The sequence below is a fragment of the Psammomys obesus genome, unplaced genomic scaffold (assembly GCF_907164565.1).
Source record: "Psammomys obesus unplaced genomic scaffold, mPsaObe1.curated_primary_1811, whole genome shotgun sequence".
In the NCBI taxonomy this organism is placed as follows: domain Eukaryota; kingdom Metazoa; phylum Chordata; class Mammalia; order Rodentia; family Muridae; genus Psammomys; species Psammomys obesus.
Genome location: NW_026585686.1, coordinates 4,794,865 through 4,819,361, shown reverse-complemented (window position 1 = coordinate 4,819,361; position 24,497 = coordinate 4,794,865). Strand labels below are relative to the sequence as shown.

The following is a 24,497-nucleotide window of genomic DNA, read 5'->3' as shown; positions in this document are numbered from 1 at the left end:
TGCTCTTAAGTACAGCCCTATGCTACATTTATTCTGTTAGTGAATGCAGCTCTGAAAGAATAAATAGTACAGCAATACAACTGGCTCACAACTGATTTTTTTCTCTTCTTTATAAAGAAGTTGATCACCCATGAGAAGTTTGAAAGTGCATGTGAAGAACTAAATAATGCATTACTTCGGGAACAGCAGGCACAAATGCTGTTGAATGAACAGGCCCAGCAACTACAGGAGTTGAATTATAGACTTGAATTGCACTCCAGTGAGGAAGCTGACAAAAACCAGACTCTCGGGGAAGCTGTTAAGGTAGAAGTCTCTCGTATAATGATTTATTTGCCCTTTGTGTGGATCCGGGTATCTTTGTGTGTGTCATGTACAGCTCCTGAATAGCGGACAGATCCAGAGGTGTGAAATCTTTCTCTGTAAATGTCTTGTGAGGATGGTATGAGTTATCATTTCATCCTACTTACAAGGCTGCAAGGACATGTATGGAAACTGTAAAAGTGGGTTTTAATGACTGGTTGAAAACAAAGTAGGTGTTTTTCAATAATAATTTTTAAAATGTATTTTTTGTTGAAAATAATTTTTATATACTATATTCTGATCATAGTTTTCCCTGCTCATCTCCTCCTAAATCTTCTTGATCTACCTACCTACTAACTCTACATTCTGCATTTCTCTCTCTTTCTAGAAAAAATAGGCAAACAAAAACCAAACAAGAATAATAAAGAAAAAAAAAGCACAAGAAACATAGACATACACACACACCATAAAAATAAAATTTATAAAGAATCCAAAGGATCAGTAAGACAAAAATGCCCAAACAAAGCCGTTTGTGAGAAAACCACTAGAAAATGCCATTGAGTTGATTCTGTGTGGGTCATTTCCTGCTGAGTACGGGGCCCACCCTGCGGTGTGCAGTGAGATCCCATTGGAGAAAAGTGCTTTCTCCTTTGCAATTGGATGGCGTTTAGAGAGTGCTTCTTTGTTAGAGGTAGGAACCTGTGTGTGCTTCTCCCTTTCAGCATCCTCCCTTTCAGGATCCTGTCTGGCTTGAACCTGTGCAGGCCCTGAGCATTCTGCCACAGTCTTGGTGAGTTGTACGTGTTTCAGTCCTGTTGTGTCTCAGGATACACTGTTTCCTTGGTGTCATCTATTCCAGCGGCTTTTACAATCGTTCTGTGTCCTCTGAACATAACCCTCGAGTCCTGAATGGAGGGGTTTGATGAAGACAATCTCAGTTAGAACTGAGTTTCTCAGACTCTCTTACTCTCTGCACATGGGTCTCTGTGTTAGTTCCTATCTACTGTAAGAGGAAGCTTCTCTCTCATGGCTTAGAGAGGCACTGATCTATAGGTATAACAGAGAATAATTAGGAGTGAGTTATTTATTTTTTGCTAGGTTTATTTGGTTTTCCTCTAGGCCCATGACCTAGGTCTTTGGCCACCTGGGCAGTGTCAGGCATGGGTTCCATAGTGTAGAGTAGACATTCAATCTAAGCAGAGAGTGGTTGATTACTCCCACAACGTTTGTGCCACTATTGCAACAGCATATCTTGCAGGCAGGGAAATTTGTAGATTTCAGGGCTGGTAGTTGGGTTGGTGGTACTCTTCTTATCTGGAGGTATTCAGAGTAACTTCCAGTACCATGAACACTAGTCCATAGGGGCAAAGGCTGTAGTTAGGCACCAATTCAACTTCTCCATGTTTAATGAGCTATGTGAATGTTGTCTTCAGCAATAAGGCTTTACTATCAGTTTGTGAAGAGCAACCAGTAGCTTTGACAATAACCTGAGAAGTTTGGGTGTTACTAAAGGGCCCATTTGGCTAATGATTCTACTAGATATAATCCATTCCTGGCATTATACCCCACTTACTTGTGGGTAAAAGATTTCTAGTTGGGGCTTTGTCTCTCCCTTTATTTGGTGACATCATTTATATTCCTTTCATATACGTATATAACCTGAGAAGCTTCTACAGGTTTTCATATGACCCCCCAAATTGCCCCTAGTTTAAGTTGCCCCTTCCTGTATTTCCTCTCTTACCCTTTTCTCTTTCTCTTCACATTTAATCTTGCTCTTATCTTCCCATTGTTTCATAACTACATATTATATTTTTTCTTCCTTATTCCCCTAGTTACTTACTCTATACATAAACTCTCTGGTCATATGGATTATAGCATACCTATCAATAACTTAGGAGCTAATATCTATATATAGGAGAATACATAAAATACTTAAAATTTAGGGTCTAGATTACCTCATTCAGGATTTTTTTTCCCTTTGATTTGTGATTCTTCTTTCTTTTTCCTGTTTTCTTAGATTTGGTCATTTTATAGTGTACCAGATTTTCTGTATATTTTGTGCCTGGATTTTTTTTTTTTTAAGATTTAACATTTCCTTTGAGTGATGTATCTGTTTCTTTCACTTTGTCTTCAGCACCTGAGATTCTGTCTGCCATGTTTTGTAATCTGTTAATGAGGCTTACCTCTGAGGTTTTTGTTTGACTTCCTAAATTTTTATTTCCAGTTTTATTTTTCGTAGGGTTTCTTTAATGGTTATGTTTCTTTTTTACATTCTTCTTTCATCTGAATTGTTTTAATTATTTTAGTCCACTGTTTGTGTTTTCACATACTTTAAGGGGTTTATTCATCTTCTACAAGGCCCTTGAACATATTCGAAATTGTTGTTTTGAAGTCCTGTCTTCTTCTTCAGCTTTATTTCACTTCTCAGGGCCTACTGTAGTAGGATTACTGGGTTCTAGTGGAGGCTGTCTTGGGTGTTCAATTTTATGTGTTTTGAATTGGTGTCTAACCATTTGAGTTAGGATGATTGAGGGGATTCTAGATGTTGACATCTAGTCTTGTCTTTGTTGGGTAGGTGTCCTGTTTCTTGGTTTCTATTGCCCGTTCTACATCTTATGAAAATGTTGTAGCTATGGGTTGCCTAATAGAGAAAGCTTCTTCAGGTTGTTGGGTATCAGCGAGGGATAGTCCCCAGGGAGTTGAAGGTATGGTGGGAGGAGAGCCTCCTAAAAGTATGCGCAGTGAAACAAAGAATGATCTGGATAGACGGGGTGGATGAACTAGGAGGACTCTGGGTCTGTACAAAGAGTATCAGTGGAAGTTTCCAGTCAGTGGAGTTGAGGTGGGAGGAGGGGTACGTGCAAGCAGGATGTTACAGGGTTGAGGATGGGAATTGAAAAGCTGTAATGGAGGACAGGAAGGAGAATATGATTCACCTAGTTGAGTCCCAGTCAGCTGTGGTTCCTGGGATCCCAGGTGGATTATACTCCTGGGTATCAGGTACTGACACAGAAGAATGGGATGTGCTGGAAGGGGAGGGCTGAGAGGGTCCAAAGGAAGGAGCAAAGCTGAGTGCATACCAATAGTGGTGTTTTTTGAATTGGATTCTTTTGATAGATATAGCATTTCACTTTTCCTCCTTTTGACTGACTACTTACATACTGTGGTTGGAAATATTGTATTATGTGGCAAAACTTTTCCTGGGGAGATGCAACATACATATCTACTCACCCTAGATAGGGAATCTATGACTGACCAGAGTACAGATACTACCAAAGTCCAACTTGGTGAACCAGTGAGTTTTATTGGGGTTATTTACAGGAGAATGGGTGAAGGTACTTACAAGGACAGAAACGACTCAAAGACAGCTGCATCACCAGGGCTCACCACAGCAGGGGTGACAGCTCCCAAAGCTGGGAACCTGGAACACACTGCATGCTATATATCCTACAGGCAGCTCAGCAGGTTGGAGGGTGTTTTTTCTAAGTGACTCTTACCTACACCACTTCCAGCCAGCGGGGCTGATTTCAGCATCTTCTTTTCAGCTTTTAGTCTTCTGAGAGTCTTGTTGGATGGCAGCTTGGTTTTGCTGAGTCTTCTCTTGAGCATGGCTTATCTGAGAGTGACTTTCAGGAGCCTTATTGCTTACTCTGGGAGGGAGGGGCCTAATGAATCTGGTCAGTTTCAGAGATTTCCTGAAGCTTACTTCATTTTTCATCTCTCTGCTTAAAAGAGCTTCCTGATGGAATGTTTCAATCTGGAAACAAATTGTTAAGCAACAGATAGCTCACTAAGTAAAGTGCTTGGCAAGTGAGAATCTGAGATTGACTTTCAGCACCCAAATTAAAAAGCCAGGTGGGCTAGGATCAGATGAAAGGGGAGGAAGACCTCCCTTATCAGTGAACTGGGGAGGGGTATGAGAGGAGGAGAGGGAAGGAGGGCAGGATTGCGAAGGGATAAGGGAGGGGGCTACAGCTGGGCTACAAAGTGAATAAATTGTAATAAAAAAATAAAGAAATAAAGAAAAAAAGCCAGGTGTGGTGACACACTTGTAATGCAGTGCTGATGAGGCAGGAATAGTTGGATCCCTAGTACTTGCTGGCCAGCCAGCCACTACCTAATCAGTGAACTCAGGCTAGTGAGCAACTCTATTTCAAAAAACAAGGTGATAGCACCTGAGAAATGACACCACAGCTCTGAATTCCGCATATGCACACATATACATGCACAGACACGGTTACATGTCTTTATGGGTTACAGTGTGGTTTTTTATAATAACAAATGTGTACATTGTAAAGGATTATTTCTGGGTAATTAAGGTATCTATTATTCACATATTTCTTTGTAGTAACATCATTTAATGTCTACTCTTTTAGAAAATTTAAAATACCCATTATTAACTATAGTTACTGAAAAATAGAGTGCCAGAATTTATTCTTCATATCTAGTTATAACTTTGTAGCATTTAACTACAGACTCTGTTAAAGACTGGACGTATTTGTACTTTATTAACCTAAGTTATTAATAAATTCATATTTATTCCATATTCTTCCTCATCTTCATTCATTTTTCCCTCAAGTAGTATAAGATGAATATACCTGTATCTAAATCTTTGTATACATATCTGTGATTTCTTTTTTTTTAATTTTTTATTAATTACACTTTATTCATTTTGTATCCCCCCATAAGCCCCTCCCTCCTCCCCTCCCGATCCCACCCTTCTTCTCCTTTCTGCATGCATGCCACTCCCCAAGTCCACTGATAGGGGAGGTTCTCCTCTCCTTTCTGGTCTTAGTGTATCAGCTCTCATCAAAAGTGGCTGCAATGTCCTCTACTGTGGCCTGGTAAGGCTGCTCCCCCCTCAGGGGGAGGTGATCAAAGAGTAGGCCAATCAGATTATGTCAGAGGCAGTCCCCCTTCCCATTACTATGTAACCCACTTGGACACTGAACTGCCGTGGGCTACATCTGTGCAGGGGTTCTAGGTTATCTCCATGAATAGTCCTTGGTTGGAGTGTGAGTCTCTGGGAAGTTCCCTGTGTTCAAATTTTCTTGTTCTGTTGCTCTCCTTGTGGAGACCCTGTCCTCTCCAGGTCTTACTATTTCCCACTTCTTACATAAAATTCCATTCACTCTGCCCAACAGTTGGCCATCAGGCTCAGCATCTGTTTTGATAGTCTGCAGGGCAGAGGCTTTCAGAGGCCCTCTGTGGCAGGGGATTTCTTGATCAGGGTTAACTTTTAGATAAGGAATTAGTTGGTCAGAAGCCACAAACTACTTTTGAGCCAGAGAGTCTTGCCATGTAGTCCAAAATGACCTAGGAGTCATGATCCTCAGCCTTCCAAGTGCTGAGATTACAGACATATGCCACCACACCTGGCTTCCCACAGACATTTTTAAAGTGTGTGTATTATCAGTTGGCTCACAGCAAGTTTTTAATGAATTGTATTAGCTCTTAGATTTCAGAACTGTATATTTGCCCAACTGTTTACATAATTTTTGCCAGGTTCATACATGTTTGTTATTTTAATGTATACGTCTTTGATTATTAATCGAATTCAGAATTTTTACAAGTGTATTGGCTACTAAATGTTTTTGTGCTTTGTGTCTTAAAAATAGGTAATATAATGAACAGGGACATATGGGAGTCTTTCTGTAAGTGTTGGCACTTAGGTTTAGATATCATATCCTCCAGCTGATAGAGTTGCTTGTATTAGTTTCTTTAAAATATGAGTAGCTTAAATATTGTTGTCAGGAGTGGAAAATTGTTTAATTACTATCTCTTAATTAGAACTAGCAGGTGGTAATGTAAAAATGTTCTCTTGTGGGAGGTAGCATGGTTCAGTGGAAAAAAAACTGGCCTTGGAACAAGGATTCTCTAATTCAAATCCCAGTTCTGTCACTTGAGCAAATTACTTAACCTTTCTCAGCCTTACTTTCTTCTGCAGAGCTAGGGATAATGATACCCAAGTTATAGGGTTTTCCTGAGACTAAATTAAGATACTATTTGAAAGCAATTATACGCTTGATAAATATTCTTCTGCAGTTTTCATAAGACTATAGAATAGTAAGATTTATAGGTTTGTATTTATAAAATAAATTCATGAATGGAAGATACAGAAGACACAGATGAGTAAAATAGTTACCTATGATATATTATCTGAAAATAGCCATATTTTAGGAACTGAAGTTTTAAGTGATTTCTTTACATTTATTTATTGATTGATTGACTGTGTGTATATCTTTGGGTATCTGTGTGTGTGTGTTTCTCACATGATAGAAGGCAAGAATGACTCACACAAGTTGTTCTCTGACTTGCACATTCATGTTGTGGCATGTGTGTACCCCCACACATACATGAGACACAAACACAATAAATGTAAAAAAAGAAGGAAATTTGCCTTTGGTTTTTAGTTGATAATTCTTGAGTTAAGGAAGTTTTATTCCTAGATTGTACATATTTAAAAAATATTTAAAAATTGATGTTGGATATTGAAAAAATTATTCTATATACTCATCGAGGTAATTGAATGTTTTTCTTTCTTACTGTATTAGGTTATGTTGAATTATATCAAGCTATGGCCTATTAGTTAAGGATTTTTAAACATATTTGAAAAAATGCAAATAAGTAAACATAAAACAAATGAGTAAGTAATAAAGACTGTACATGGTAGTGGCACATGCCTGTAATCCCAGCACTGAGGGAGGCAGAGGCAGGCAGATCTCTATAAGTTCAAGGCCAGCCTGGTCTACAAAGCTAGTCCAGGATAGCCAGGGCTACACAGAGAAACCCTGTCTCAAAACAAACAAACAAACAAACAAACAAACAGAGACAGACAAACAGACTGTACATGACACAGTCCCACATGGAGTGTTGTCTTAGGCCTTTCTTTGGCTGCTATAACAGAACAACATAGGCTTGATAATTCCTACAAAAAGAAATGTATTTTTCACAGTTCTGGAAGGTGCTGGCACCTAGTGAAGGCCTTTTCTGATCATCTTGTGGCAGACAGCAGACTGTAAGACAGCATGGGTGCTTGAGAAAGGGGAGGTTGCTAAACTTATCCTTTTTTAACGACAGCCTGTTCTATCAATTTATTCATGATGATAGAGTCTCCACAATCCAATGCCTTCAAAGAGTTTCAGTTTTTCCACATTGGGAATTAATTTTCTAACACATTTAAATTATGGTACATGGAAGCCATATATAGTATAACAAGTGAACTTTGTGGTAAACAACCAAGATTAAAGAGAACAGATATTTCAGTACTAGAAATAAAGAAGACAGAATGGAAGTCTAAATAGCTCAGTGAAGCTTGCCAGCTGGTTGGAGGCTATAGTTGATAATCAAAACAGGAAAATTTGGACCTATAACTCATAATTTGGAGAACATCTGCATGAAGCTCAAAGTCAGGAAGGGGTTCTATGAAATGGGCCCAAGAGAACATGTGTACTGGACACATGGGAACTTAGCAGCTGTTCAGGGGACTGGATAGGAAAAAGGTTACTAAAGAACAGAAACCCCAGTCTCTCCAGACATGAATATAGAATCTTAGTGTATGCTACCATTGATTCAGGGGCAGTGTAGCTAAGAATTTATCTCAAAAATCCTCTAGCTTTTGGAGGACTAATCTTTCTTTCTCTTTCTTTCTTTCTTTCTTTCTTTCTTTCTTTCTTTCTTTCTTTCTTTCTCTCTTTCTTTCTTTCTTGTCAGTGGCACTTTATTTTTTTTTAATTTTTTCTTTATTAATTACATTTTATTCACTTTGTATCCCCCCTGTGGTTCCCTTCCTCCTCCCGTCTCAATCCCTCCCTTCCTCCACCCTCTGCATGCATGCCCCTCCCCAAATCCACTGATAGGGGAGGTCTTCTTTTCCTTCCTTCTGATCCTAGTCAATTAGGTCTCATCAGGAGTGGCTGCATTGTCTTCTTCTGTGGCCTGGTAATGCTGCTTCCCCCTCAGGGGGAGGTAATTAAAGGGCAGGCCAATCAGTTCATGTCAGAGACAGTCCTTGTTCCTATTACAATGGAACCTACTTGGATACTGAACTGCCATTGGCTACATCTGTGCAGGGGTCTTAGGTTATCTCCATGTATGGTCCTTGGTTGGAGTATCAGTCTCAGGAAAGACCCCTGTGCTCAGAATTTTTGGTTCTGTTGCTCTCCTTGGGGAGTTCCTGTCCTCTCCAGGTCTTACTGTTTCCCATTTCTTTCATAAGATTCCCTGCACTCTGCTCAGAGGTTGCCCATAAGTCTCAGCATCTACATTGATAGTCCGCAGGGCAGAGCCTTTCAGAGGTCCTCTGTGTCAGGCTCCTGACTTGTTCCCTCTTTTCTCCTTCTTCTGATGTCCAGCCTCTTTGCCTTTATGGGTAGGAATTGAGCATTTTAGCAAGAGTCCTCCCTTTTGATTAGTTTCTTTAGGTGTACAGATTTTAGTAGGTTTATCCTATATTATATGTCTATATGAGTGAGTATATACCGTGTGTGTCTTTCTGCTTCTGGGATAGCTCACTCAGGAAGTTCTTTTCCAGTTCCTACCATTTACCTGCAGATTTCATGATTTCCTTGTTTTTTTTTTATTGCTGAGTAGTATTCCATTGTGTAAAAGTACCACAATTTCTGTATCCATTCCTCCATTGATGGACATCTGGGTTGTTTCCAGGTTCTGGCTATTACGAATAAAGCTGCTACAAACATGGTTGAGCAAATGTCTTTGTGTACTTGAGCAACTTTTGGATATATGCCTAGGAGTGGTATAGCTGGGTCTTGAGGAAACGCTATTCCTAATTGTCTGAGAAAGCACCAGATTGATTTCCAAAGTGGTTGTACTTGTCATTTGAGTTTTTTTTTAATTTTATTTTTTTCTTATCAGTTACATTTTATTAACTCTGTATCCCAGCCGTGTCCCGATCCCTCATTCCCTCCCAGTCCCTCCCTCCCTCCCTCATCTCCACCGTGCCCCTTGCCAAGTCCACTGATAGGGGGGACCTCCTCCCCATTCATCTGATCCTGTTTTATCAGGTATCTTCAGGACTGGCTGCAAAGCTCTCCTCTGTGGCCTAACAGGACTGCTCCTCCCTTGGGGGTGGGGAGGCCAAAGAGCCAGTCATTGAGTTCCTGTTAGAAATAGTCTTTATTCCCCTCACTATGGGAAACCAATTGGTTACTGAGCTACCACAGGCTTCATCTGAGCAGAGGTTCTAGGTTACATTCATACATGGTCCTTGGTTGCATGTCAGTCTCAGAAAAGACCCTGTGCCCAGATATATTTGGTCCTTGTGGAGCTCCTATCTTTTCCTCATCAGACTAACTCCCCTTCTTTCTTATGATTCCCTGTACTCTGCCAAAGGTTTGGTCATGAGTCTTTGCTTTGAAGACACTGCTAGTTAGAGTCTTTCAAATGCGCTCATTAGGCTCCTGTCAATGTTCAATGCACATCCCCTCTGTCTTTCTAAACGAGGATTGATAATCTTACCCCATGTCTGCTCTCTTGATTATCTTTTTAGGTATATAGATTTCATTATGTTTATCATATCTTATAGGTCTATATAAGTGAGTATATACCGTGTTTGTCTTTCTCCTTCTGGGATATTTCACTCAGGATGATCTTTTCTAGATCCCACCATTTGCCTGCAAATTTCATGATTTCCTCCTTTTTGATAGCTGAGTAGTATTCCATTGTGTAAAAATACCACAATTTCTGTACCCATTCCTCTGTTGATGGACATCTGGGTTGTTTCGAGGTTCTGGCTATTACAAATAAAGCTGCTATAAACATGGTTGAGCAAATATCCCTTTTGTGTACTTGAGCAAACTTTGGGTATATACCTAGCAGTGGTATAGCTGGGTCTTGAGGAAGCACTATTCCTAATTGTCTTAGAAAGCGCCAGATAGATTTCCAGAGTGGTTGTACCAGTTTACATTCCCACCAGCAGTGGAGGAGGGTTCCCCTTTCTCCACAACCTCTCCAGCATGTGTTGTCCCTTGAGTTTTTCATCTTGGCCATTCTGATGGGTGTAAGGTGATATCTCAGGGTCGTTTTTATTTGCATTTCCCTGATGGCTAATGAGGATGAGCATTTCTTTAAGTGTTTCTCTGCCATTCGATATTCCTCTGTCAAGAATTCTCTGTTTAGTTCTGTTCCCCATTTTTTAATTGGATTACTTGGTTTGCTGCTTTTCAGCTTCTTTAGTTCTTTGTATATACTCGATATTAGTCCTCTGTCAGATAAAGGGTTAGTGAAGATTCTTTCCCAATCTGTAGGCAGTCGTTTTGTTTTGATGACTGTGTCCTTTGCTTTACAGAAGCTTTTCAGTTTCATGAGGTCCCATTTATTGATTGTTGCTCTTAGAGCCTGTGCTGTTGGTGTTCTGTTCAGGAAGTTGTCTCCTGTGCCAATGAGTTCTAGACTGTTCCCCACATTTTCTTCTAACAGATTTAGAGTATCTGGTTTTATGTTGAGGTCTTTGATCACTTGGACTTTAGTTTTGTGCAAGGTGATAAATATGGATCTATTTTCATTTTTCTGCATGTAGACAACCAGTTGGACCAGCACCATTTGTTGAAGATGCTGTCTTTTTTCCATTGAATGGTTTTGGCTGCATCTTTAGGGATATCTTGCCCTGCTGGTCATTGTAGTAATTCAGTGGCTTGTTAGGATGGCTAGTTGCTTCCCTTCCTTGGCAACTTATACAGTACTTTTCTGAAAGTACCATGAAAGCTGTACTGCAGGAAGGAGGCTTTCAGGTTAGATCCAGCTTGACTCTTCTGAGTCCTGTGTTCAAAGTGTGTGGTGTCTTCAGCAACAGAGGATTACCTAAACCAATGAGAGGCAAGCAAGGGCAATGGCAATATTCTGTATTATTTTGGAAGTCACGTAGACTACTCTGAAAAACTTGTACAGAGGTTTCTCATGCCTGTGTTGTGTGTGTGGGAGTTGTTGGTCTTTGGCCCTGGTGGAGAGCAGTTCAACCAAAGTGGCATAACTTCATTAAAATATATATGTATATACATATATGTATTATGTATAATTTTATGAAATAATAAAATAACATGATGTCTTGAGACTTTATTAAATATCGTTGGTATTATTTGTCTTTCCTTACCCATTTTTTTCCATAATGACATTCCTCTCCCTCTCAAATTAGAGCCTGCCCTCTATTTTTCCCATTTCATCCTTTCATAACTGGAATCTGCCATTCCTTTCTTTAGTGGCCCTCATGGTCACTTTTTACTTTCCTGTGGTTTTTAAGCAGTATAGGAGATGTTTTAAGAAGAGGACATGGACATAGGAGAGGTTGGAGAAAGGACAGGGAAGGGGGAGTGATGTAATTATATTTTAAATAAAAGTTCACTAAAAAGAATGGTTCCTTCTAATGTACTTTTTCTCTGATGCTATTTCCTCTGAGTGGTCAAATCATTGCTAGGATTCCAGCGTGGCTCAGAGCACTGTTCAGCGAGCATCGTTATGTATATGGCTTTGAGACTGCAGGCTAGCTGCATTATAAAATTTTTCTTTTTCTCTTGGGATATTCGGACTTGAATGATAGTGATCTGTTTATTAGCAAAATAATACTAATTGAATATATTGAATGATTTTGATTTTTTTTTCTCTGTTCCACTCAACTCTCTCAAATTACTCTTTTGGTATGAAAACAGAAAAAGAAGAATTAACTTGAGTGTTGCTTCCCCTTCTATGCCTGAATCTCAGAGAGTGCTTTTCTAGTTCATGCTATTAGAAATACAACTTCCAATGTGCCATGTTTTCAGAATTCAGATTGCTAAAGCCTTTTCCCTTAAAAATACCAATTATATTATTGATAACTAAAAGTATAGACAAGGAGTAAAGAGATTTGGCATCAGGCTGATCAGTCATCCTACCATGAATTAAGAGACCATTTCTTTGATTAGGTAAAGGCAAGGTGGCTGTCATCCCTCTGAAATCTCAGGAAGATCTTGAGTCTTGTTAATGATGTAACCACTGTAAGTAGGGTTTGCATTATATGTAATTTGCATAATTATCTCACATGTAAAAAATATAAGATAATATCATGGTATAAGTATGAAATGTTCCCTAAAGGCACATATGTTTGAGCACTGGTCCACTGTGGCTCTTGTATGTCTTTATGATTATACATTCAGTTTTTTTGTTTTAGATTTCTTTTGTTTTATATTTATTTCTCTTCGGAATTTCTACTGACAGGTTTTATATTGGTTGCCGTCTTTTAATCTGTTGTATTTTTGCATAGCATCTTTAAAAACGTTTGCTGCTACTTAAGTCGTAGTCTGTGACTCTGTGTTTGCAGTGGTTTGAATAGGTATGCCTCCCATCGACTTGTGTTTGAATGCTTGGCCCATAGGAAGTGGCACTATTAGGTGTAGCCTTATTGGAGTGGGTGTGGCCTTGTTGAAGGAAGTGTGTCACTTTGGAGGTAGTCTATGAGGTTTTATATGCTCAAGTCATGCTTAGTGGGACAGTCTCCTTTTGCTGCTTGCGGGTCAAGGTGTAGTACTCACTGCTCTTTCTCCAGCACTATGACAGCCTGTATGCTGCCCTACTTCCTGCCATGATGATCATCGATTAAGCCTCTGAAACTGTAAACCAGTCCCAATTAAATGTTGTCATTTATAAGAGTTGCTGTGGTCATGATGTCTCTTCACGGCAATGAAACCCTAACTGAGGCAGTGTTTAACAAACAATAAAGAAAAACTTATAGTTCCTTTAGTTCCCTGAATACTCTTTCTTTTGAGCTGCTTATATCTTTGTCATCTTTCCCATTTGTTTCTATTGATCTATTGATTTAATTCCAAAAAAACTGAGCCACAGCAATATTTGTGGTCTTAGAGAGCTTCCAGAATCTTGCATCTTACTTTCATGACAGAGTCTACTTCCCTTTCTTTAAATTTGTGTGAATTTTAATGAAAACAAACAAACAAAAACAAACAAACAAACAAACAAAAAGCAGCACGACTATTGAAAATTCATCCTGAAAAGCTTAATTCATATTTTCACTATTTGGGCTCCTTCATCCTTTTCCATTCTTCTCTTTCTTCTCGTCTTTCTCTTCTTTTTTGGAACGTAGCTATTTTTCTCTGAGAATGCTTGACTCACACAGTGAACTATGAATGCATGTGTTCAGCTAATAGCCTAGCTAAGGCCTAATGCAGCAAGCTACCAACAACAGCCAGATGTGTGAATGAACATTCAGCCAAGATGCACGTACCATGGAGCAGAGTGTGGCAGTCTGTATGCTGTGCCACGTGTTCTGATGGATAGGATACGCACGGCCCTAACAAACAGTAGTTTGACACCATTACATTTTGGAGCAATGTGTTATGTAGTTCTAGTAACTGGAACAAATGCTTTCATCAGATTTGTGGAAATCTTTGTTCGGGCATTCACATTTAAGAATAAGGAAAAGAAAAGCTAATTAGGGGTGCTTTGTATGTCGGCAAGTATTGGTGACTGATTGGTTTGCTGTGAGTTTGCTCATAAGCTGCAGGTGACTCCTAATGAGTGTGCAAGTCTCCTCCTTGGCCAGCATTCCTCGATAGTTGCTTATTTGGCCCTTGCAGAACTCTTCCAATTTCTGTTTGGTTTAGGTTTGGTTTGTGGAGTAAAGCCACAACCCTCCCACAAGTTTATGTGTTTGCAGTAGGTTCTCACTGAGGGAGGGAATGACAAAGAGGTGTCTGGGCATTCTGAGTACAGTCTTTCTATTCATTTCCCCCTTGTATCTTGATTTACTTCTGGCTTATACTTTTAGATATGAAGTTTCCTCTTTTTGTATAAATCTTCAACATATACTCCAGTTTGAAGACAGTTTGGTACCAGAGGAAGTGGTACCTTGAACTGGACTTAAGACTTTCTTGAATTAGTTGCTGAACACAATTGTTTATTTAATTAAAAAATTTTAATGATTTGTGTGTATGTGCCATGTGTGTGCATGTTCATGAAGAACAGAAGGGGACATTGGATCTGTGCAAATGGTTACAATTGATTTTAATTTGGCTACAAGTTTCATTTTAGTTTGAGATGATCATAAATTTGAGTGAGGAGATACATAGTTTGTGGTTGTAGTAGTGTGAAAAAGGTCTTGAGGGCATGAAAAAAAGATCAGATATGTTTGGAAGGCCCAAGCATAAAGATGAAGTGAGGAAAACAGGAATGGGAGAAAGCTTACAGATGCTAAGAACTCATGGAGACTGGTCAGGAATGTCTTACAACCAGAGATCATAAATAGCAGGTTTGAGTTTATTGGAGGGTTGTTAAAATGTTTCTGTTTATTATATAGTCTTGTTTTACATGTAGAAAATATAAAAGAAGGTTAATTTTTAGAAGAAAGACTTTAAAAACAGCTAGTCCAGAACTCAGAGACACAAACATTTGTATAAGTAAATGAAAGGCAGATGAGAGGGCCTTAGAAGTGGAGAGAGCAACAGAAGCCCAAATATTATTTGTAAAACTCAATAGGTTGCTAGAAAAACAAATTTTTCTTAATGATGTTTTTCTTTTTTTAAATTCACAAATAGGTCCTTGAACTTTTTTTTTGTTAAAGATTTATTTATTTATTTTATGTAAATGAGTACTCTGACTTTATGTACACTAGAAGAGGCCAATCAGATCCCATTACAGATGGTTATGGGCCACATGTGGTTGCTGGGAATTGAACTCAGGACTTCTGGAGAGAGGGAGCTACAGCTGGGATACAAAATGAATAAATTATAGTAAATAAAAATTAAAAATAAAAAGGAAAAAGCCTAAAAAAAATCACAGATAGGTAAGACAATTAGTGTATTTTGGCTACACAGGTTCATGGATCCTTAGTATACTGGTGAACTGTCTTCTCTCGATTGGCGTCCAGGAGAAACTGGGAACTGTACCCTGCTATGTAGAGCATTGGCTCTGCAAGGAGAATTATGGGACTAAAGATCAGATTTCATGTGACAAACAATGGGAACCATTTTTGTTTACCAAGTGTCTGCTTTCTGATGGATACCTCAAATCTATTAATATTTATAGTATTTACAGATAGACCATATAGGCAAAATAATTTTCTTTTATAGATTAGGAAATGAGACATGGATGTTAGTAATGTGACCAAGTTCTCCTTGCTAGTAAACATCAGAATAGAAATATGCATTTAGATGTGTGGACTCTAACATGCCTAGTCAGAAAAGGATTCATGATCACCCAAAGGAATACTGTGATCAACTGCAGCATGAAGAAATTAAGAGCACAGAATTATGCCTGAAGTGAAAGTACATCCTGAAATGTACTAAAATGTACTAAATGTACAGACAAGAAGAAAGGTTGGAAGATTTGGGTTTGGATAAATAAGAGGATGTGAAAGTGACTTACTATATTAAGGTCTAAAACATTAAAATATAAAGTGTTTTAAGTCTGTCTGCAACATATTTTTTCTTTGATGATAATTCATTTAAAAACTCACTCTAAAAGAGATTCATGTGATGGATATTAAGATAGGAACTCCATGTCATGGTGATAGCAATTAAACAAAAAGAGGCAGACTGCTGAACTAGCGGGACAGAAACAGGCCTGGAGGTCAGAAGGGTAGCACTTGTAGCCTGTGTTCCCTGGCTGAGGACTGGCACCTTACATACTGCAGTTTGCTACATCAGCGCTTCTGGAGCAGCAGCAGGACTCACAGTGAGAGAGCCTGGCTGGAAGGCTGTTGGATACTGTTCACATTTCATAAGTTACTGGGGCATCAGGAGAAGATCTAGTTTAAGCTAACATTCTTGTAAGAGAGTGGCTTTGTTGTTCAAAGGGGCAAGACATGAAAGACACAGTAGCTCTAGGGTACCTGTTGAGATTTAGCCAGATAGGCGGTAACTAACAAAGTTTTCATAAAGGGTCTCAACGACATCAGAATTTATGTTATTTCAGTGAGAAAGCAAACAGGGTATTTATCTTCTAAGTTCTGTGTTACTATTTGCTGCTCATTAAAAGGAAAACACATTAAAAAAGAGACCCTCCTCAAACAACCAAAAGTCCCACATAGCTGTCTGGATAGGCCAGTCGTATCTGGTGGTTGTAAAGCTCTCAGTGAAAGAAAGTTTAGGTGGAATGGCAGAGAAACACTGAAAGAAATGTTTAGTGTCCTTAGTCATCAGGGAAATGCAAATTAAAATGACCCTGAGATTTTACCTAACACCCATCAGAATGGCTAAGATAAAAAACTCAAGTGACAATACATGCTGGAGAGGACGTGGAGAAAGGGAACCCTCCTCCACGGCTGGTGGGAATGTAAACTTGTACAACCACTTTGGAAATCAATCTGGCGCTTTCTCAGTCAATTAGGAATAGCGCTTCCTCAAGATCCTGCCATACCACTCCTGGGCATATATCCAAAAGATGCTCAAGTACACAACAAGGACATTTGTTCAACTATGTTCATAGCAGCATTATTTATAATAACCAGAATCTGAACACAACCTAGATGTCCCTCAACTGAATAATGGATACAGAAATTGTGGTACATTTACACAATGGTACTCAGCAATTAAAAACAAGAAAATCATAAATTTTGCAGGCAAAAGGTGGAAACTAGAAAAGATCATCCCAAGTGAGGTAACCCAGAAGCAGAAAGACACATATAATATATACTCACTTATAAGTGGATATTAGTCAGATAATATAGGATAATCATGCTAAAATCTGTATACCTAAGAAGCTAAGCAAGAAGGAGGACCCTGGGTAAGATGCTCAGTTCTCATTCAGAAAGGCAAACAGGATAGACATCAGAAGAGGGAGAAAACAGGGAACAGGACAGGAGCCTACCACAGAGGGCCTCTGAAAGACACTACCCAGCAGTGTATCAAAGCAGATGCTGAGACTCAGAGCTAAACTTTGGGCAGAGAGCAGGGAATCTTATGAAAGAAGGGGAAGATAGAAAGACCTGGAGAGGACAGGACAAGGAGAGCAACAGAACCAAGAAATCTGGCCCCAGGGATCTTTTCTGAGACTGATACTCTAACCAAGGACCATGCATGGAGATAATATAGAACCTCTGCATAGATGTAGCCCCTGGAGCTCAGTGTCCAAGTGAGGGCCCTAGTAAGGGGAGCAGGGGCAGTCTCTGACATGAACTGAGTGGCTGGCTCTTTGATCACTTCCCCCTGAGGTGGGAGCAGCCTTACCAGGCCACAGAGGAAGACAATGCAGCCAGTCCTGATGAGACCTGATAGGCTAGGGTCAGATGGAAGGAGAGGAGACCTCCCCTATCAGTGGACTTGGAGAGGGTCATGGAGGAAGAGATGAGGGAGGTAGGTTTGGATTGGGAGGGGAAGAGAGAGGGGCCTACAAAGTGAATACATTGTAATTAATAAAATAAATAAATAAAGTTCAGGTGCCAGGAGATACACCTTCTCATCCCATATCAATCTCTTTCTCATGGGTACAGTGTGCCCAGTCCTAATCCACAGTTCAGGTTTTTTTTCTTTGAAGTTTGGATTCTCTGCTCATTACTAGCATTCACACATGAAGCCAGTGTGGATGGGAAGCCAGTCAAGCCTGTTGCCATTGTACATGTTCACAGTTTGTACAAGGCAGATATCGGATTCTGTTTAAGAATTGTATATAGTCTTGAGTACTTAAAATGGGACAGAGATCCTGGTGAGGAAGGCCTTTAACATTTAGGATTCATTATATTAGTGAGTTCTTTTAAAATGTTTCACAGTTTTGTCGTTTTTTACCTTTGCTTTTTGCTATATTTTCATATTTAAAAATTTTTAATTATTTTAAAATATACTTTATGTAGAGCAATACAGTTTACATATTAAATGATACCATAATAGAATGATTTTGTATAGTTTTAAATTAAGGAAAAAGGGAAATATCTTAATTTTTTAAGTCGGGAAACCATATTTGGCAAGTATTTTTAGCAACTTCAATTTAGTTGAAGGCCAACTCTAAGCACAGCTGGAAGACTGTGCAGAAAGAGAGAGCCCTCTAGGAATGCTGCGGTGTCTGAGAATTGAAAGATACTTGGCATTTTCCTTAATCTCCTATTTCTATTAACTTATGAAACCTGGAGCTGAAGGCTTAGTGGTATTATTTCTACATTGTAATTATACTAATAAACATCTTTGGCCATGACCTTGGAATCTATAGTGCAGAAGAAAAGATTTATTGACTTAGGCTCTGGAAGAAAAATGGGATTCTTATATAAAAGTTACAGGTTACACACACACACCTGCATATAGTGTGTCCCAGTTAGGTGTGAGCCTTGTTTTCTGATTTTCTCTCAGAAAAGGAAAAGGTTTTTATAAAATCCTGATTCCTGAGAGATCTTTGTTATACTACTGAGTCAACTACAAAGTAACCACTTTACCTTGAAATGTGCGAAAGTAATCAATATGCCTACAAAACTGCTTTTAAACATGTTTGAAATCCTATTTTGCTGGCAGTCTGAATATCAGCATATAGGCCTTCTGTGGCTGGGTTGTTTCTGCTTGCACTCCCACCTCCTCTCTCAGCCTCGCTTTTCCGTACTCAAGCCCTCTCCAGTTAAGGGTTGTTAGGGTACTTGGACTTCGGCTTCTTATTTTGTCCTCTGCCTGCATTTCTCATGTTTGGCCTGCTTTTTGTAGAGAAGTTTCACCCATAAGAATGTTCCTTGGGCTATGTCTAATCAGCTTTCCCTGGGACCTATAAGGATTTTCACTTTTTAAATCTTTGATTGTGAAATGTAATAAGTCAAATGGGTCTATGGTGGGCTTTTACTTGTTTCTGCCTACTTCTCAGTTCCTTCGTTCAATTTGACTGACTTAGCTGAGGCAGGCGTTTGACCTCTGAGTGCCAACCATCTTTTAATGAAGTTGCATTTTCATTGGAACTATACATTTCTGTCTGAACACCAGAGGTTCCAAGTTTCTGCAAGTGAAATTAATATAACATATTGCCACTTATAATGTGGCAATAAGATTGAATTTGATTTTTCTTTTATTTTCTTTAAAGAGTGATTAATAGAATTAATTTGCTAACATAGTGTATGTATTATGAATATGTAACTTTAATAACTTCCATTATCTTGCATTTGCTCAGCGGTTTGTTTCATTTTCAACTATAGTAGAAACCCTTTGTAAACTTAAAACTTTGAGGTCAAGGCTTCAGAGACCATGTAAATTCTGTTAGCAGCTGTTCTTACCATTGCATACGAACAGCTAAGGTTTAATTATGCTAAGTAATTTTCAGGTAATATCTCATTTAATCTTCAAAATAATGTTGGGGAAAATAGTATCATCAATACTTTACGATAAAAAACAAAAACACATGTAACTTACCCCAGGTTGCAGAGTGTGGAACTGAGCACAGACATGTTTATTAAAGAAGATGGTAGTATTTTTCTTTGTCATAAAATTATTTATTTTGAATGAACTCAAAAGTGACTGAAATTATATGGTTTAATTTAAATAGTCTACAGTTGATTATGGAGACACTTTCATGTTTTAAAATTTTATTACTTTATATATGTAGGTGTTTGACTGCATGCATATCTGTGTACTGCATGTGCACCTGGTACCCACAGAGGCCAGAAGAGGTGTTGGATCTCCCAAGGACCGCCATAACAGACATTTGGCTGTCAGTCATCATGTGGGTACTGGGACTCAAACCTGGTTCCTCTGCAAAAGTTGTGTCTTAATTGCTGGGCCATATTTGCATATGTTTATTGTAGTGTTTTGATGAGCCCAGTTTTAAATTATGAACCACTGCAAATTAAGTTAATGGGTTAATATAAAATTAATCGCTCACTTATAAGTGGATATTAGACACATAATATAGGATAATCATGCTAAAATCTGTACACCTAAGAAAGCTAAGCAAGAAGGAGGACCCTGGGTAAGATGCTCAGTTCTCATTCAGAAAGGCAAAAGGGATAGACATCAGAAGAGGGAGAAAACAGGGAACAGGACAGGAGCCTACCACAGAGGGCCTCTGAAAGACACTACCCAGCAGTGTATCAAAGCAGATGCTGAGACTCATAACCAAACTTTGGGCAGAGAGCAGGGAATCTTATGAAAGAAGGGGAAGATAGAAAGACCTGGAGAGGACAGGAGTTCCACCAGAACAACAGAAACAAAAAAAAATTCTGGGCACAGGACTCTTTTCTGAGACTGGTACTCCAATCAAGGACTATGCATGGAGATAACCTAGAACCCCTGCACAGATGTAGTCCATGGCAGCTCAGTGTCCAAGTGGGGAAGGATCCTAGTAAGTGGAATAGGGACTGCCTCTGACATGAACTGAGTGGCCTGCTCTTTGATCACTTCCCCCTGAGGGGGGAGCAGCCTTACCAGGCCACAGAGGCAGACAATGCAGCCAGTCCTAATGAGACCTGATAGGCTAGGGTCAGATGGAAAGGAGGGGGGAGGACCTCCCCTATCAGTGGACTTGGGGAGGGGCAGGGAGAAGATGAGGGAGGGAGGTTGGGATTGGGAGGGGATAAGGGTGAGGGCTACAGCTAGGATACAAAGTAAATAAACTAATTAATAAAAATAAATTAAAAAATTAATCACTATCTGAATATAATTGTCTTAGTTGTCATTAATTTAAGATTCACCAATTTTTTTGTTTTATTTGTTTATTTATTTAGTTTTGAGACAGTCTTACTCTGAAGACCAGGCTAGCCTAAAACTTACTATGTAGCCAAGGCTGGCGTGAATTTGCAGGGACCCTTATGTGTCAGCCTCCAGAGTTCTAGAATTACAAGTCTTCACCACAGTGCCCAGCTTCCATGATAGTTTTGTCTCAGGAATACTTCATTTAATTGTAGTCCATTATTATAAATTTAGAATATCACATTTTTAATGGAATGGGTATAAATTTAAGTACTTAGACTCTTGGGTAATTATTCAAATATATGTTCATAATTCTAACATTAAATGACAACATTTAATTCATCTTAGAGGTAATTTTACCCTTATGTGGAACTACATATTTAAAATAATTATACTTCTCTGTTTCTAGGAAAACCTTAATTAACATCCTCAAGTTTTATTTGGAAGTTTAGGCACATTTCATCATGGTCTCACTCCTTGAGGAACTGCTGATTAATCTTTTGAATCGAGATCGCAGCATTTTGAACACCAAGTAGTTATGCAGTGAATATGACTTTTCAATGCCTTGAGCTTTGAACACTGAAAGAAATTATTATTGTATCTTTTATGTTCAGAAAATACAATGCAAATGTAGGGATTTTTCCAAAAATTTGTTAAAAAGTACAGAACAGGTATTATGAAAAAGCTTTGTAATTGTTTACTAAACTACTGTGCAGTTGGAGACTCTAAAATGAGTTTTCATTACTATTGTTATGATGTCCTACACAGGAATGTAAAGTGTTGTAGAAAAAGTTGAGGTTGGCAATGTGTAAATGTACTTTCAGCTACATTAAGTTTACACATGTTATGTTGAAAATACTGAAAAAAGGAGTGCTTTTATGATTATTTTGATGTGTACATCTCATTTTAAATGCATGCATTTAATGTGTATATGCAATGTATATATCATACATGTGTTTAAAATATAGTCAGCTATCATTTTAAGAAGGCAAAGAAAAGGAAGAATTTTCTGTGTGTGTTTTTATTTAGATATTTATGGATAAATAATTACTTTAAAATATTACTGCATGTATTAAATATAAGTTAAGAGAGATTTGGAAAAACCTGCTTTTTGTGATTATAGCTGGGCAGATAACTTTATTTTGGCTAGTAGTATGTATAGTCAATGTTTTCTATATAAGATAGCAGTACAATCATATATGTGTGAATATACCACTTTGTCTCAAGTGATACTACAATTTTTAATATTTAATTAAAACTCATTTCTTTTTTTGAGGATTCAGTATTAAAATCAGCCTAGAAAGTGACTTTGTAAGTTAGCTTTTCGGAGACATGTAAGTTTCAGAGTAAATTGCCAAGTGTGGAAATTTGTCAGGATGCCCTTTATGATGCTGAGGTTTTAAACCCCTCTGCAGTTGCAGAGGCCTTCCAGTGACGACTATTCCTTTGCACGTCACACATTGCTCCTCAGCTGTGATCGACACTCTCTAGGCTGATAGGGCATTCTTTACCTGGGACACCACTGGTTTTATGGTGGAAGTTTTGTGTAGTCACATTGCTGTTTTGCATCTTCTTGGAATCAACATTTTACTTCTAGCTACATGAACAGAGAAAGTTCCATACACACTTCTGATTTTAACAAGACAAGCAATATACACACAGGCTTCCTTTACAGACAGGGCATTACCAGCTTATGTTGGGTAGGCTTGAACTCAGGAGGACAAGAGGCTGTATGTCCCTGTCAGGGAGAGGAGCAAATAATTTGACTAATAAAACAACATACTGAAGTAACCATTTTCTTCTTTGTAATGCATACAAAAACATATATATTTTCTACTTAGTCATACTGACCAAATTTGATCAAATGTTATGTTTTACTCTCTGGGTTCTCTTCTTTACTTTTTATATAGGATTGAAAATAGTTATCTTAGAAACACATATGTCTAGTGACAATTTTTCTCTTTCTCTGAATTCTTCCTTAGTATTAAAAATTATTTGATGTTGTGTCATTTATAGTAAATTTGAGAGTGTGTGTGCTTAAGGTTAGACACATTTCATTTAGCATTTTCTGGGTTCCAGAAGCAATGTTGCTGACATTTCAAGGAACCACCGCTAGATGGTAACCTCGCTCATTTAGAAAGCTAGAATTGTTTTTTCACCTCAGGTGAATGGGTTGATAACAGAGGGATCAGAAGTGTGAAACATGCTAATTTTATTGCGAGTTTTTTGTAATGATTCAAATGGTACTGTTTATTAGTATGTAAATACACACACACACACACACACAAATCCAATCTGAAGCAATCCTGTGTGTTTTGTTATATCGTTACAGTGCTTTTGCAGAATAAATGAAACATACACCCCACACTCACACATGCACTCCTTCCTGCATACATACATGCACATATGTCTTTATACATGTACAGATGCAGACATGCATGCATATATATGCAAGTACATATACACACATGCACTCACATGCACACACATATACATGTACATTCACGCTCCCATACTCACATGTGCAAATGTGCACACACATTTACATTCATGCAGGCACACACTTTTATTTTTCAACCATTATTCTGAACAAATGCAGGGGTTTTCCTAAGCCCTGTTTCTACAGATATTACATGAAGACTTAGATCTGTCGCCACTACACTGTTTTCTTGGGGCAGTGTATGAATTTGCACAGTGTTGTTGAAACTAGGATTGTTTTAGGCATGGGCCTTCACTATCTTCCCTTATTCTCCCCCCTTTCTCCCTCTCTCCTTCCCTTCTGGTGGTGGGGATTGAACCCAGGGCCTAAGACATGCTAAGCACGCACTGTACTCCTGCTTACACGTCTGGCTCCCTTTCTATAATTAGTGGGAGTAGAGAGGGCAGGTGAAATTATACGTTTCAGTCAGGACTGTTAAAACAACTTTAATGATTTTTTTTTTTTTTTTTTTTTGTTACACAGTAGGAAACAGTATAGACCCGTCAAGGTATTTCATCTCAGAAAACAATCCCTGCGTTAAATTGTCTGTCTGCGTATTTGGTTTTGAAGTAATATATTCTTTTCTTTGTGCATGTTTGCTTTGACTCAGGCCTTGGGCCTTCATATAATTTAAATAATCTACAGGATTTCATATACTAGTAGAAACAAATATAGCTGCTATGATACATTTGTGGAAAGTGAATATTAAATATAGTCCATCTGTATAATAGTAGTGAATTTTAATGAAATACTCCTTAGCTTATGAAGGAAAATTGTTTTCTTCGAAATATGTATTTTGTGTATGTGTTTAGTATATCCATGAATCCTTTTCCTCAGAGGAGAAATGTATTAAATGTTGCTTAGGGTTCAAGCAGAGAGTGAGGCGAGCTGATGTGGAAGGTCCAGCATGGTCCCTGGTGTTTACTGTAATTTGGCAGTTACAGTTTGCACGTGTGATCCCAGGACAGCATGGAGAATTCTGCTCCACAGCCTGGAACCTTTGGGCAGCTTTCCATGCCTCCTGTGACAACAGTTGGCACATTTGGGCATTGAACAGAATCTTACACAAAGCTCACAGAAAATGTTAAAACGAATCTGGCTGAAAGGACAAGGGTCAGCATCCCTGTGAAAGC

At 38.6% G+C, this 24,497-nt stretch overlaps 1 protein-coding gene across 1 annotated transcript in view; it reads left to right on the top strand.

Annotated features, from left to right (window-relative positions):
• The window catches only part of Ccdc171 (coiled-coil domain containing 171), a 330,679-nt gene that overhangs the window by 146,755 nt on the left and 159,427 nt on the right, over positions 1–24,497 (top strand). The window contains exon 22 of the mRNA XM_055591708.1: positions 118–303. Within this exon, the coding sequence (XP_055447683.1) occupies positions 118–303 (186 nt within the window). The remainder of the gene's footprint in view (positions 1–117; positions 304–24,497) is intronic.